This window comes from Atractosteus spatula, chromosome 25 (genome assembly GCF_055471065.1).
Source record: "Atractosteus spatula isolate fAtrSpa1 chromosome 25, fAtrSpa1.hap1, whole genome shotgun sequence".
Classification (NCBI taxonomy): Eukaryota; Metazoa; Chordata; class Actinopteri; order Semionotiformes; family Lepisosteidae; genus Atractosteus; species Atractosteus spatula.
This window is the reverse complement of record NC_142730.1, coordinates 7650645-7666676: the sequence shown is the minus strand read 5'-3', so window position 1 is coordinate 7666676 and position 16032 is coordinate 7650645. Positions and strand designations below refer to the sequence as shown.

Genomic DNA, 16032 nt, shown 5'->3' with positions numbered 1-16032 from the left:
TTAAGCGACGCGAAAGATCCGGAATTCACTCACCGCTGGAGACAAGGTGTGGAAACACGGGTCTGGGGGAAATATCGTTAGAAAAGGGGAGAGCAGTACCGTGACAATATTTGCAAGATTCGCAGGTCGTGCCCGAAGCTGCCGCACGTCAGTTAAAACGCATCTTATTCTTATTATAGGACCGTCCCGTACGAAGGTCTGAGAAAGACGTCAATATGGTTCAGACGAGAATAATTAAAATAAAACAATCATGCAAAAACCAGCAACAGCTGATGCTTCGGAAGATTGCGAAACCGAAAGAGGAAGAGAGGTTCTTAGTTCTTTATGTCATCTGACAACGGCGATAAAGTTACAGACACAAAGGAGGAAGGTTAATCAGTGTGTCAGGAGAAGCGAGCTCTCTGAGGCCGGACAGACAGACGGCGGGCCTTGGTGAACACATCCAGGTAGGATACGGGTTTGAAACTGGGTCAAAACTGCCTTCTGCTCGAGTTGATTCCCCCTCCGCCACTGATGTGTGGGCCGGTTACTGAAGTTGAGGCGATCATAGTACCGGTTTAGTAATCTCTCGAATCCCCCAGGCGGTTTTTGTTACGATTTATCGATTCAATACAATCGAAACAAGCTTCTGAACCGCAAACATTCTGACTGTTTTTGTATTCGGCCGATTTTTCTTAAGTAACCATGCGGTTTTATTTTTATAACTAATCTTAGGGAGTATTATTTATATTAGTTTAATGTACTAAAAACCAACTGGTCTTACGGTTTTTGTTTTGTAAAACTTGTTTTGAATTTTTTTTTCCTGAGTTATTGCGGCTTTAATTTGAACATTAAAACTTTGAAAATTCCCAGCCGATTTCTAACACAGCCGTTGTAAAAACGAATCGTTGCCGTTAAAAACAGTCCACTGCTTTCCTGTTTTTGAAAAGAAAAAAAGTCAGTCTCGTCTTGCGACAGCCCTGGACCAAGTTCGTTTTTCCCCTGAGGAAGTTTGTCTTGTGAAATACAGAACGCGTCATTTGAAACCGTGCGCGATCCGTCCTCGAATTTGATCGTTGCCAACTTGCTGTCCGAGTTGACGTTTCCACACCATGTATCAAATCATCTGTGCTATTCCGGCTACAAGGCGAATCGCACCTGACATTTCAGACTCGCCCGTCCGCGACACGTCGCTGCGAGCGGACATCATCAATTTCAGTAGCGATGTCTTCTGGAAAACCAGGATTGCAGGAGGAAGCAGAGCTAGGGTTAAGGTTAGATCCCATGGGTCTCTGACCTGTTTCCTGGAGGGCCTGGTGCCAGGCCGAGGAGTCCAATAAACAATTAACTTAATTTCTTTTCCGAGGTTTTATACGGGGGGGGTTAGTTTAGCCACTCTCTTCACAATTGTTCAAGAGCTCAATAGGTTTGGGGGGGGGTCTCTAGGACAGGGGTGAGGAAGCCCCGTTTTAGCCTGTCGGTGCAGGACACTGGCTGCCCCTTTCTGGACTGATTCTGCATCTGCAACATCAGTTTTGCAATGTGATCACAACTGTATGAAATATACCAGATGCAGCTCGAGGTGGAAAGCTGTGTCAGCGCCCACTTTGGCTGTAATGGAATCGTAACCATCATCATCCTCACACTTAAATAGCGCTTTTTTGGACACTACACTCAAAGTGCTTTACAGGTAACGGGGTCTCCCCATTAAATAGGGGTTAATTCCACTCTCGCACCTGAAGAAGGATGAACAGTCGGGACAAATCATTTCTCCTTTCTGCTTCTCAGCGTGAAACTGACCTCTGCTTGTCCCGTGTCTGGATTCTACATGAGGCCTTAGTGCTGCGTTTAACAGTTTGTATCGTAACGCCCCTCGATCTGAAGTCACACACAGGAACCAGGGTGCAGTGAGCTGTCCAGCTCTCCTGCAGTTTGTACTCTCAGCGGCCGAAATATTAGGACCCACCAGCCCTACAGATGGGGGTTCGTAATCACGGCAAGACGGATTTCCATCACTGTCCCTGGCCTGAACGTTCCAGCGGATCTCCATCTAGGGGAATGGGTGGGATTCTGTTGGGATTTCCAAGACTTGTAGGGATGAGTGCCTCAAATACTGTAGGGTTTACTCCAGAATGACCAGGTCAGAGATCACAGCTTGGTGATGAGGGACCCGAGCAAGCTGGAAGTGAAAAAGTAACAGGAGGAGGGGAAACATATTAGTGCTGCACCAGAGCTCATTTATGAGCTTCGCTCTCACGACAGAGGAGAAGAGTTTGTTTGCTGTCTGCGCGATGTCTCTGCCATGACTGGCGTTTCCTATAGTTGAAATGTCCTTAGCTCTGGTCCTCAAGATTCTCAATGATGCAATCGTTGCTGTCTGGAAACAGCTGAGCCTGGAAACCAATCAACCATTATGTGACGCCCGAGGTTTCGCAAGCATCTTCTCTGGGATCTCGTGTTAAGTCAGCTGATTCATCGTGGGTGTCAGGTGCTGGTTTCTCTTATAGCCAAGATGTTTATTTAATTGAACCTTTGTAGTTTTTCATTTTTTTTTTTGCCTGAAACTGGGACAATTGAAGTTAAGGCCCTCAGACATGTTAAGTTTTCAAATGAATCCCAATACTGGGACTATTTGTGCATTTCCCACACCCAGGCCTTGGGGAACAAATATGTTCTAATCCAGCTTGTTTTTTGTGATGTTGGATTTCCTGTTATTTAAAGCTGCCTTTCCTTTAAAATTCAATTAGAGGGGGGAAGATTATCAATGTGACACAACCTCTGCTTTTTGATCAAGGGGTTTCCAGCCTGGTGTAACACTTTAATGTGCCCCTCCCAACCCAGTCCCTCTGTTGCTTTTTTGTCCTGGTTCCACTTTGGAGAGAACCTCCAGTTGAGGAGCAGTTTGGCAAAGGAGCACCACGACTGCACATGTAAGCCACTTGTCAGAAAAGTATCTGAGCTCAACCACAGCCAGTGAAGGGAGAGTGCTGGCGTTCCGCTGGGTTTTATTTCTGCACCTAGAAACGTCTGATAAGCAGCAGTGATTGTCACATGAGCGATTTCAACATTAGCAAACTGCTGAGTCTGGGTTTAGGTTCACCACAGTAGGGCTGGTGTCAAAGGAAGACAAACTGTAAGCTGTGGTGATTCTAGTGTATGACTGGGGGGGGGGGGGGGGGGGTTGGTTCTCTAAAGGAGGGGATAAGTCACACTGAGGTTTCAACACGTATGTTGTGGTGGGGAGGCGAAGCAGTAGGGTGTCTGTCCTGGCTCTTACTGATTCCTTTTCATGAGTTCTGGTGTAAGTGGTTATTCTGTGCAATCTTTCAGCTATTTGTGCAATATATGCCAGGGACTTGTGCAATATATTTATAATGTGCAATACAACCCAACTTTTGCACTGCAATTTCCCTCACGGGATCAATAAAGTATCTATTTTCACCGTGTAAGGGAGGTAGATCCCCTTAGCAGATTTTTGACTCTCCAGGACGGGTTCTGCTCTCATATTTGGGGGGTTGGGGGTTATATTTGGAGGGTGGGATCGACAGGAGGCCTGGGGTATGCAGCAATGAGCCCTTGGGGATCCCAGCTATCTATTTACCATATATAGTACTCCTCTGCCCATTGTGGAACTGTTATGACAAGACTAGGCCCTCTGGAAGAGACCCCAGCTTCAGAGACAAAGAGATTGTTTAGCTCAACATCCTTATTTCTCAAGTTTAGTGGGAAACGACCAGAATAAACTTTCCACGAAAAACCTCAAAGCTCTGTACATCCAAACCAAAAATGTCAAAAACGTTACCTATTCTTGAGAGACGTCCGGCATGCTAATGGCTCTGTAGAGTCTCTCTTCTATAAAGTGTTTTTGGCTTTTCATTTACGACGACTTTCCTGTTGTTTAAAGGCAATTAGCAGCCATTGCATTTATACTAGACCCCAATTTAAGAAATTTGGTTTCACCATTAACCATAATTATATGTTAATTACTGTAGCTGCGATTATTCTTTACTTTATACTTCTGTGTTCTTGTAAAAAAAATCAGTTGGAATGTCTTGTTGAAACAACTGGCAAAAATCCATGTGCAACCAGCGGTGCTTATATCCCCTGGGGAACTGCAGGACTGGCATAAGAGTTAGTTGGGCAGTTGAATTAGGGATCACTAAGAGCGATTTTGATCTCCCGAAGCCTTGCTTTTTAGAAATTTCGGATACACCGAACCATGAAAAGCTCATGGACTGGACGGGAAAAAAAAATTGCAGACCAGTTACATCTCCAAATCATAGTATATTTCAGCGATCAGAACCGTGTGGATGTAGTTAGGAGAAATCGATCAGAAAACATTGAAGACTGTCTCTTGTATGTAGTAACGCTGCCAGCGTACGCCCATTCTGGCGAAAAGCTTGGCAGACCAGTTTGGCCTGGAGTTGGTTCATTCCCAAAATATCACGCACTGCTTTGGTAACTTCTCTTAATTATTAACTTTGCAGCTGATATCTTTTTGAGCCACACCCGAAGTACCAGCACTGCAGAGCCCTGTGCAAACTGCATCAAAGGCTAGTGCAAAGAAATAAAATCTCCTTTCGACTCCAAACAGGATCCCCCCCCCACAATCCTGTACCCCCTAAAACCCTGTCAGTGTCGATTTGACTCAATGAAAGACCTTTATCTATTATTTTAAGGGAAATATCCTCGTTCTGCAGAATGTCTTTGGCTGATTTAATCCCCAGACGTCATTATGGCTTGCTAACAGGATGGTTGCTCAGCTCAGGCAGTCTCAGCCTTTCCTTCCCTGGTGCTGGTGGGCCTGTTCTCATCCGGGAGCTCTCCATTACGAAGGGCAGGGTAGGAGACTGTCCATTCAGGGGCAGCAGACACCATCAAAGTTCACTGAGCCCCCAAATGCTCCTAACTATTGGAGATCCTCAGGGTCCCCTGTAACTGGAGTGGGGTGCTACCTGCACCGGGATTATGGGATAGAGGAACGGGGCACAATCACTGAAATCAGAGGAGACGTGTCTCAAATTTACACTCTGTTGTATACCACGCAAAGAGAATTGCTAGATGCCTTGTTTCTGGATTTTGAACCGAGTCTGCGGCCTTTTCAAAACTGAGGGATAATACAATCATAATAAAACAGCAGATAAAGAGTTAACACGGAAACAGACTGGGTGCGGACTAGGTGATGCAGCAAAACACCCTGAAACTTGATCCCATGAGAACCTGTAGCTCAGCCAATAGGATTACACCCTTCCTTTGAACAACCATTCACATTGCCCGAATCACCTGTTGCCGGGAGGACAGCTGCTGTCAAACAGGCCAGGGTCACTGGACTGCCAACACTTCAAATCTTGCCAAATGAGGCCAGACCACAGATCTGGGAACACACGATATGACACTGACAAATGCAAAACTGACTATCTGATGGCAGTGTTTTACAGAATATTAAGCCTTTCAGTAAATGGCTGTTGAGCAAAAAATAAAAATAACCGCGCTGATGTGTATTTCTGTATCATTTGCCCCCCTCTGCAAAGTGGGTGTCCCCAGAATGCTGTGGTGGAGCCTGTTGGTCATGGTGCTGTGCAGGGAGGCTGCGGCCTACCCTCACACTGACCCCGAACTGGACATGCACTGGGAGCTCTGGAAGAAGACCCACTCCAAGAGCTACAGAACGCAGGTGAGGCCGAAACCCGTCCACTCCCCCCCCCCCCAGAACGTCCTCCTTCCCCTTCATCGCTCCGAGCTAGCGGTCCGCAGGAAGGCCACCTGTGTCACTGCAGGACCTTCTGTCCAGTTAGCAGTTCATTATTTAATCACCTCTAATTGATTAATCGATAAGTCAATTAATGGTGAACGGTTCAATTCTTCCTCTGTACACCATGTTCAGCAAAACATTAAATGTGTCTGCTGTCGATAAGACTAGGGGCCTGCAGACACAAAGAACACTTGTTTCAAGAATCCCAAAGAATTGTTTTTGTGTAGAAGGCCAATCGCAGCTACCTGCTTTTAGAAAACTCTGATATAGCTCACTTACGTAGCCATCTTGTGTTTTCAAGTAGAAGTTTGCTTCACCAATAGAAATGAAATCTGACTGAAGTGTTTCTTTTTGAGACTTATGCTCTTTGTGTTCCTCATCAAGTAAGTGTATAAAAGGTCAGCTGTACCTTTTCTTGTGAGACCCATCCCCCTAATTGCAGGGGAGGGTGCTTCTCTTTGGCCGAATATAGAAATAAACTCCTCTTCTGCTCGACAAAAAGGGCTCCACTGGCCTGTGGCCTGTGATATATGCAGGGCTTCCACAGGGAATCTCTTCCTAATAAGGCCTTTCCCGTGACCTCAGAGCCAACAAGCATCTACCTTCGACATGGCTTGATACGACTCGAGTTGTTTTTAGAGGAATCCAATTCATACTTGGCGATAGACTTCTCGCTGCACGAGTGTGAAAGACCGACCGCCAGCTGGGCACCTGGGCTCACCTGGGCTCTTCCTCTGTCCCCGGGCAGGTGGGCGAGGCGGAGAAGAGAGCCATCTGGGAGAAGAACCTCCGGCTGATCTCCCTGCACAACCTGGAGGCGTCCCTGGGCATGCACTCGTACGAGCTGGGCATGAACCACCTGGGCGACATGGTAGGTGCCTGCGTCGCCCCCAAAATACCCGCAGGCAGGTGAGGGGCAGGGGCAGGGGCACCTTGCCCGTTTCAGATTGCAGTTATACGGAGAAGCAGCTTCTGCCATGCGGGGGGGCAGCACTGGTGGTCTGGAAGAGGCTCAGGCTTTAGAAGGAATTCGCCCTCCCCAGTAACGAACTGGAAACTGTGCCGATTCAGGCCAGGGGAAGCCATTAAAGAGCTCAGGGGGAACGAAAGCAAGACGACTCTTCAGTCGTGATCGCTGCCCTGTTCTTCGCTGAACAGAAACTGCGCTGTACGGGAAAGCAGCCGCCCAGAAACGACACGAGAGCGTGCAGCGAGTCAGCTGTGCAGGGTGATTCCAGGGGCTCGGTCAAGAAAATAGCAACTCGGAAAGTCCCCAATCAGAGCCGGCAAGCTGGCACGCAAAGCTACAGTTTGTAATGCTTTACTTATCCACAACAAGGGGCGGCGGTGGGGGGGGGGAGATCCAAAAAGCTTCCACTCTAACAGGGACGGTGCGTCTTTGGATCCGATATTTTCACGCACAGGCCCCACTCGCACATATCCACACCTGATGGTCCCAACAGTCAGGACGCGTGTTACACATACTGGGAGTTAGGATGAGAAATAACAGTGCCTCTCTAAGTAAGACCCAAAACATTACAAGGAGAGCACTCTCTTCACTCTCAAAATAATAGAAGTGTCCATTTTTCCCCATAGTCCCCATGTGGTGTTTGAGTCTTCTCCCTTTTAGGATGGGTGTTTTAGCACTATCCTGGTGCCCACTTTAACACCCTATTTTCTGCTATTGGACCAGGCTGATTCAACGTTATTTAAGTATATTGGAAATAATCGTGCTCCCCCCGGCAAAGTAGCATTATGAGACATCCTTGGACTACCTGCCAGCTCTACCCTTCCTCTCGCTCTTCCTCCAACGCAGACCACCGAAGAGGTGCTGGCCACCCTGGCTGGCACGCGGGTGCCCCCGGACTTCAAGAGAGGCCCGACCACCTTCGTGAGATCTTCCGGCTCCCCCGTGCCCGACTCCATCGACTGGAGGGACAAGGGCTGCGTCACCGATGTGAAGCAGCAGGTACAGGAAAGAGACTCTGCTCACCTCGGTGCTGCACCACTGACTTCCTGTCTGAGCACGGTTTGCCCCCACTGTGACAGGATGACCTTCCGCTTCAGATATGTTAAATGAAGCACTTGAAAATGAACTTGCCTGATGCATCATCCTGACAGCGATAGGCAGCAGGCATTTGCTTTTTGCTTTCCTTCCTCATGACTTCTAGGGGTCAGTAAGGAGTCCTGCTCACTGCTAGATTTTGACTGGCAGGATCAACAGAACAGGAGCACAGAGGTTAATGTTGCTGCCTCACGGTGCTGGGGCCCTGGGTTCAATTCCTGGGATACTATCTGTGTGGAGTTTATATGTTCACCCTGTGTTTGCGTGAGTTTCCTCCTGGTGCCCCAGTTTCCTCCCACAGTCCAAAGACACGTTAGCTTCTGTGTGTGTGTGCCTTGAGACGGACTGGTGTCCCTTCCAGGGTGTACCCTGCCTTGTGCCCGTTGCTGGCTGGGATAGAGGCTCCAGCTTCTCTGCAACCCTGAATTGGATGCCATGGTTAGAAAACGGATGGATGGATCAGCAGCAGTCACTATCAAGCACGGGTTTGAAGTGGTTCTGTCTAGTTTCATTGATGTTTCTTTTTAAACTCGATTGCTGAAGGAACTGAACTCGCGAAGGGCTGTTATTCTCCGAGGCGGGGGCAGATGGGGGAAGGAGCGGAGACTCAGGGGCCGTGCACGCTTGTGTTCCAGGGCGCGTGCGGGTCCTGCTGGGCGTTCAGCGCCGTGGGGGCCCTGGAGGGCCAGCTGAAGCTCAAGACGGGCAGCCTGGTGTCCCTCAGCCCACAGAACCTGGTGGACTGCTCCGCCAAGTTCGGGAACAAGGGCTGCAATGGTGGCCTGATGCACCATGCCTTCGAGTACGTCATCCAGAACCAGGGCATCGACTCCGACGCCTCGTACCCCTACACCGGCCAGGTGAGCCCACTTGAACTTGTCAGGGCAGAAAAGGGGGTCACACCGGGGTTCCGTCACACATGAGCCAGCAGACGGGCGGCCCTGATGGTGTGGCAGAGAGTGCTGCTCTCAAATCAAGGTCTAAGGACACCTCTAGCCCGAGGACCCTTCTGTACGGAGTTTGCATGTTCTCTTACTCTAGACCCTTTGCTTCCTCAATGGGCGCTGGGTTGCCGTGGCCCTCACCAATAACAACTGTCTGAAAACGTCTACGTTTTGTTTTGTTTTTTGCCCCATGAGATGCACAAAACTAGAAAGTCCCGAAACACAAGAAAAAAAGAGGTATCCATTGACATTACACACACTATCCACTGGACTGTACTACACGACCTCCAGCTTTTTGTGTTTCTGAACAGCAGGAAGAGTTACTTCCCCTGGAGTACGAACAGCCAGCCTGCCCTCTTATGCCCTTCCCTCCATTCTCTTTTCCCCAGGACAGCACCTGCAAGTACAGTGTGACCAGCCGCGCCGCCAACTGCACCAGCTACAGCTTTCTGCCCGAGGGGGACGAAGGAGCCCTCAAAGAGGCCCTGGCCACCATGGGGCCCGTGTCCGTGGCCATCGACGCCACCCGCCCCCAGTTCCTCTTCTACCGCAGTGGTACGGCGCCTTCTGCTCACACAGCCGGCTGCTGCTGCTCCTCTCCGGGGCGCAACGTTTCGCAAGAGACTTAAAGGGGAACTGCAGCGCTGTTTTTACATCCCGGGGTTCGAAAGAACCGGCATTGATGAGGGCACTTCAGTGTGCCACGGGCAGTGCCATACTGCTGGCGCTGTCTGCGATTGTGAGAACGAGGCAGCAGAAACATCTTGTGAAAACATCTCTTCTGATCCACTAGAAATATTTTGCTCTCGATTCTGAGGCCGTTTTGCAGACAAATACTACTTCCTGCAGATCACGGTGAAATATCTGCCACACAGCCTGTAGTTTTTCACTCGTACATCACAGTACATGAGGCGTGACGGGGACTAGTGAGCAGGAAGGGCGCAAGCTCTCGCTCTTGTCTGCGGCGAGACCAGGGGGTTGCAACAGCATGGCGACTCACAGTACTTTCCCAAAGTTCACAGTTTTGCGCTCAATTTGGAAGTGTAAAAAGTTTTTCGATACCACCAATGAATGCCTTTTGTTGCTGGGATTTAATAACTGCTCTGAGAAATCGAGACTGCAGTTCCCCTTTCTGGCTAACGTGGATTTTAACATTTTAACATACTGTAAGGTGAGCGCGTTCAGGTGCAACTACACCGAGTTTGCCCTCCTCAGGATAACATTCGCAAGAGAAGCGCATCCAAAAGGAAGAACAGAAGGCACCACTCTGCACAAAGAGTTGCGGGGGTGTGGAACAAACAGCCCGCCCATGCGGTTGACGCCGATAATGTGGCTTCTTTTAAAAGAAGCGTTCACAAAGGCATCTGACCCTGCCGGGCCACAGCCCAGCGTATTCAGCTTGTCTCTTCAAATTATGAAGAGCTTAACACGAGGGAGAAGGTTTATAAATCACTTCAGCGAGGCAAATACTACGATTCTGCGAGCACTAGCATGGGTGAAGCAAAACATACACAACAAAGCAGAGGCTTGGAGATCCCCAATGTGTAGTATGAGGGGTTGGAGAGGAGAATCCCCCGTCTTTCAGGGGATCCCTGCAGATCAGAATCACACAGGCTCAAATCAGGAGCCGTGACAGACCAAGACCCTTTCCCACCGCTGAGATCAGGGCCTATGCCTCAGCTTTTTCTCCATACAAGGAGGTTAAATTCCATGTGGAAGATTCAAGTGGCCCCTGTGGACGCTGTGTAACAGCGGGGAGAAGATTTGCTGCTCCTGTAATGTTTTCGGGGAACCGAGGGTCGCAGTTCTCTAACGCAGATGTCGCGTTTTCCCCTCAGGCGTTTATAACGATCCCTCCTGCACTCAGAAGGTGAACCACGGCGTGCTGGCCGTGGGGTACGGCACTCTGGACGGGCAGGACTACTGGCTGGTGAAAAACAGGTACGGGGCAGGGGCGCCACCTAGCGGCCAGAATATTTCACTTTTGATTTCCTGACAGTCAATCAATCGGCTCTATAATCCCCTTAGCTGGGCGAGCGCCCTGGAGCAAACACCGTGCAAGCCAGAAATTAAACGCAGGAAAACAGCAAGCACTGCCCACTACCCAATATATCAGGCAAAGCTGTGTAGCTGTATAGAACGTTATGAAAATCTTGCGTAAAAAACAAGACATTACCTTCAGACATTAGGAACAGAAAGTTCTTTGAGGGTTCTTAAGCCTCAGGGAGTAAGTATAAAGATGTTTGGATTTCATTTGAAATTTAAAATGACGTCTCATTCTCTCATTTGTATTTTCGCTACATTGCTTTTAGAGCTGCCATCTAGCCCGATAACCTCCCGACCTGACACAGGTTTTCGTCGTTAGACCGTGGAAAGGTCTCTATTTCAAGAGGACAGTCGGACTCCTACTTGGACTTGATCAGAAGTCAGATCTTCTACTTTATCGTAGTAATTAGATTCGGTTGTTACTCACCCGCAAGTCGTTCCGGTCAAAAAGAGAGCAAATGCGTCTCTGTCAGTTCCGAGGTGATGAAAGCGTTCTTGTTAAATGTTGTACTTTTGACTCCGTTGATCCAGTGGCCTTCTGTGAAAGAAAGAACTCTCCGTACAACACCGTTTCCAAAAACCCAGCGTTGTCGCGTTTTGTTCCGCCAGTCATCACTTTCCAAAGGTCCAGCTGCCGTATTTAGTACCTTAATCCTGACCTCCTCCCAGTCGTCTCTTCCCTTTCCTGAACATACTGTAATACGAAAGGAGAGTTTCTGTCACGTCCGTGTCTCTGTTCTGCAGCTGGGGCACGTCTTTCGGTGACCAGGGCTACATTCGGATGTCCCGCAACAAGAACGACCAGTGCGGCATCGCTCTGTACGCGTGCTACCCGATCATGTGACCCCCGGCGCCCCGGATGAGAGAGCTGAGAGCTCGCGTGCTGGGCGGCGCACGACGCTGGATGACCTTGGATCTACACGGGATTTTATTTTATTTTATTTTATTTTTGGGGGGGGGGGGTGTTTTACACTTACGGTGTCCTGAATCTGAGTGTTTTTTTACCCCTTCTCTAACTGTATATTTTTTTACACGTCACACACGGTCCTGTGCCGGCTGGAGTGACGGTGTTTATACATTGTTCCGCGGACAGTGCACATTTCTGAACAATCTCCCTTTCGTTACGTTTCGAAACAAACGTTGCAGACTGTTCTGGTATGGTGGTTGTTTTTCTAAGACCTGCATTTAAGGTTCATATTCTTTCTGTGTTTATGCCTTTTTTCAAGAAACTGAAATGAAGAAGTTAGTTTACACTGTGGGAGCTTCTCACCCGGTTCCTGTCTAATTCCAATCAGGGTGATGTGTCTTAATAAACAGTGCAATGTGCCTTTTAAGAGCCGTGTGTTATGTGATGGAGCTCTTTGCTTTCCAGAACCTACACTGTGGACTGAAAAGAATGATGTAATGTGACAAGTCCTGACGGATTATTATGCATTAAACAGGAAAGGCCGAATCTGTAAAGTAACCTTTTCCCACTTCGTCGTCCCAACACACACACACATACACACACTAGGGCCAATTTTCCCAGAAGCTAGTTAACCTACTTTTGCTCTATGGGAGGAAACCCACACGAATATGAGGAGAACATGCAAACTCCACACAGACAGCACCCCAGGTCAGGTAGTGACCCCAGGGTTCCAGCGCTGTGAGACAGCAGTGCTGACCCCTGTACCACTGTGCCGCCCCCCCCCCCGACTGAACTGATCCTCTGTAATCATGTCAGTCTTAGAGCAGATGTGCTCTAGTGGGCTGGCATGTCTGCTAATTGAAAGCAGAGCACCCAACGAGTTGGGAGAAGCTGGTAAATTAGTTGGGTTGAGCGATTAACGGGCTGGTTTAGCTCGTTAGGAGCAGTGGTGGAATGGACACTCGGACATGATGGCCCTCCAGGTTCAGGTTGGGACACCCCTCTGCCTCGGGGGCTGGGGGGGTGGTCACGATGAGTCTCCAAACACAAGGGAGGATACACTCAGAGGGCATACACTGCAATGTGGAGATGCCAGTTCCTTCAGGCAGAGCGAGTTTAGATTGTGGATGAAAAGGACCCAGAGCAAACCATGCAAACTCCACACAGACAGAGTCATTCAAACCCAGGACCCTGCAGCTGTGAAGCAACAGCTCTACCCACTGCAACAGTCACCCACTTTTCTACATTTTTATTCACTTCCTTCCTTCCTGCAATACCTGAGAATGGCCATTCGATAATGCTGTGAGGACGCACAGTCACACGTATAGGCAGAGTCTTCGATGACCAGGAACGGAGCATGCTGAGAGTAAGCTGTGCGGCTGTCTGCATCATAAATGTCTTAATACATGCAGTGGCATTTCTAACTCCATTATCCTTCTGTGGAAAATGTAAGGTGAGTCCACGCTGTGTCCACGAAGCATCTTCAGTGTATTTGTATCCATCTGTAATCTTCCTGCCGTACATGTAACTTAGGATACAGTGCCACCTGGTGGCCGAATAGTGTAGTGCACAGAAAAGAAAGATGCTGAGCGAGAACATGCATTTAAAAGCACAGACCTCGTCATGTGTGGATTTTGTACAGATGCCTTTTCATCAGACTTCATCCTGGGCTCACACGATGAGCTTACTGTGTGTTGTTATGGGTTTCCTAGATTTGTATTATGCTTTTATTTATTTTTTGTGTCTCACCCTGTGTTTGTTGTAATTTGAACATGCTTTACTGCACTCTAACAATGATTGCACTGTGTTTTACATTACTGTAAACTTGTGCATCAAAGGCCACAGTGAGGATGTGAAAGACATCAGTGTTTATTTATACCAAGATTCAGTTCTTGTTCCCATCTAATACAGAGAAGCCAGTCATACTATGAGCACGATTGAGCCAAAAAAACCACACATAGCAAATTTCAGTCACTCCTTTTGCAGGCCAAGAGAGGAATCAAAGCCCTTGTTATCAAATTATTTTTAAAAACAAAAAACTCAGAAATTCCAGCAGCCAGTGCACAGAGCACACTGATAAAGAAACAGCAGCCAAACCTTTCTTGTGTCAACAAATTACGTTTAATTATTTCCAGTGCAACATCACACCAAACAAATTCATGTCATGAGGTATTTGAAGGATTCTTTCTTTTTGGGTACAAAATGTCTCAATTAAGGTGTAGTCATTCTTACTACCAGTATTATCATTCTTTGGTTACTTAGCCACATTCATTAGAGTTTAAAGGAGCCCGACACGCACATTCCAAAGAAGTAATAAAAAAAAAACCAAGTTAGGGGAGACTCCCAAGCATGTTTGTTGTTGACAATAAACTGCCAGGTGAATGTTTATCGAGAGAGAAAATACTCGCAATCGCATGGAAACACGCCCGCAGATGTGCACGACTGCTCCGAGACCGGAGCACGATGGCGCCAGACTTGACATGGACACATTCCGCAGAAAGCAAAGCGTGAATTCAGACGTTTTCAGGAGAGCCCTGCTCGTCCCCCTGCGCGTCTCTTAAAAAGCAGTGCAGTTCCGAGCGTCGCTCACAGGATGTGCTCTGTGATATCCCTCTTCTCCTTACCCGTTACAACACCACATAGACCAGGCTCTGCATAAGCATATACCGTACAAGTTCATGTACACAGACAACATTCAGTACCCATACTGTACACAGACATACAGTATAGATATACTGTACGCACTCGGAAACATACAATATACCTATACTGTACTCAGAACTACAGTACACATGTACTGTACAGAGCATGTACACATATACTGTACATATTCATATAGCCATACAGTATATATACATACAGTATAGATATACTGTACACATCCATATACAATATACCTATACTGTACACAAACATACAGTATACACATACTCACTCTACATATTCATAGAGCAATACAATATACATATACTGTACACATTCACATACTCATACAATATTCACATACAGTATATATGTACATGTATAAGATTATGGAGACAGACCATTCCTTGGAGACTTTGACTCCTCTGTTCTGTATCACCAACATCATTTTTCCTCGAAATCGCCCTGCGAAAGTGCTCGTTCTTCAAGATGCAGATCTCAGCATAAATAGTTACTGTGTTTCTCCTTTCCATAGACAGCTGACCGCTTATGGGAGCCCAAGGTGACATGAGAGGGGTCACCTGCAGGCCATCAGGGGCTTAGGGAGAGCTGGACCAGCTGTGACCAACATCTGGCCCTAGGCAGCACCGCTGTTTGACCAGCATCACCCTGTTATCTGGAACATGGCTGAAATCCACAAAACCCAGCCTGTTCATTGGCAGGCGACCGTCAGGAATCCAGTCCACCTCCTGCTCCGCATTTTGCGTCCTCAGCATCGTGCTCCTGGCAATTTTACAATCACCGACGCATCGAAATGAAAACCAGACTTCTGCTTCACGCTAAGATTGCCCTTGTCTCGTTTCCTAAAAAAACTCAAGCGGAACAAAGCACATGGGCTCCTGCCCAGCCAGAAGACCGCCCTGTTGCCTCCACACGATCTATCTTTCCGAATTTTGCTCCAGAGTGCCAGGGCTGGCTAGAAGCGGGATTTAATCGGCCCATGTGCTGAAGTGATCTGTGTGAAGGGCACGAGGCTGGGCCAGACAAGGGGAGCTGTTTCTTTTCATGCCTGAGCTGCAGGGATGTCAAGGAGAGACACTGAGGAGAGGTCCCGGGGGGACAGGTGGTGGGGCGTAGGGACAGGGTCTCGTGAAGATGAGATTGCAAACAGCACAACACCACGTGCATGATCTCAATTAGCAGGCCTAGCCTTGCAGGAGAGAAGACACCTGCCAGGAGCACAGCAATTCGTTTTGGTAAATTAGCTCTTTTCTGCTACTCTAATAAAGCAATGTTTTGAAAGGTGCTTATTTTAACTTTCTGAGAAAGTGAACGTTTCCTTCCATAGGACTTTGATTGTTGGCTTGCTTTCATTTCATTTTTCAGGGCTGGGGGTGGGTAGGAGTAGTCTTTAAGATACAGTATGAGAGGAATAGCTTGACTGTAGGGTCCACACATTGATCCTCTCATTTATCTGTCTCCCTGCTTTAGCCAGGGACCAAGGCAGGATACACCCTGGACGGGATGCCAGTGCATTGCAGGGCACACACAGACACGTCATTTAACCCACCAGCGCGTCTTTGGACTGTGGGAGGAAACCAGAGCACCTGGAGGAAACCCCCGCAAACCCAGGGAGAACATGCAAACTCCACACAGACAGCACCTCAGGAGTTGAACCCGGGACCCCATCGCTGTG

The 16032-nt window shown here is 48.2% G+C and overlaps 1 protein-coding gene across 1 annotated transcript; it reads left to right on the top strand.

Moving 5' to 3' along the window:
* The first annotated feature begins 31 nt into the window (after positions 1–31).
* On the top strand, positions 32–12120 carry LOC148815280 (cathepsin S-like). The gene is made up of 8 exons (XM_088905163.1): positions 32–446; positions 5511–5653; positions 6480–6602; positions 7548–7700; positions 8432–8656; positions 9130–9295; positions 10579–10681; positions 11531–12120. Exons 2-8 carry the CDS (start codon positions 5525–5527, stop codon positions 11628–11630), a joined length of 999 nt encoding a protein of 332 aa, XP_088761289.1. The 5' UTR covers positions 32–446; positions 5511–5524; the 3' UTR covers positions 11631–12120.
* Positions 12121–16032: the final 3912 nt, after the last annotated feature.

What these genes read in the sequence shown, in the direction of transcription:
- LOC148815280 (XM_088905163.1), top strand. Translation starts at nt 5,525, where the DNA reads ATGCTGTGGTGGAGCCTGTTGGTCATGGTGCTGTGCAGGGAGGCTGCG. An exon ending in GTTCCTCTTCTACCGCAGTG is followed by an intron (nt 9,296 to 10,578) that starts GTACGGCGCCTT and finishes TTTTCCCCTCAG; the next exon opens with GCGTTTATAACGATCCCTCC. An exon ending in TACTGGCTGGTGAAAAACAG is followed by an intron (nt 10,682 to 11,530) that starts GTACGGGGCAGG and finishes TCTGTTCTGCAG; the next exon opens with CTGGGGCACGTCTTTCGGTG.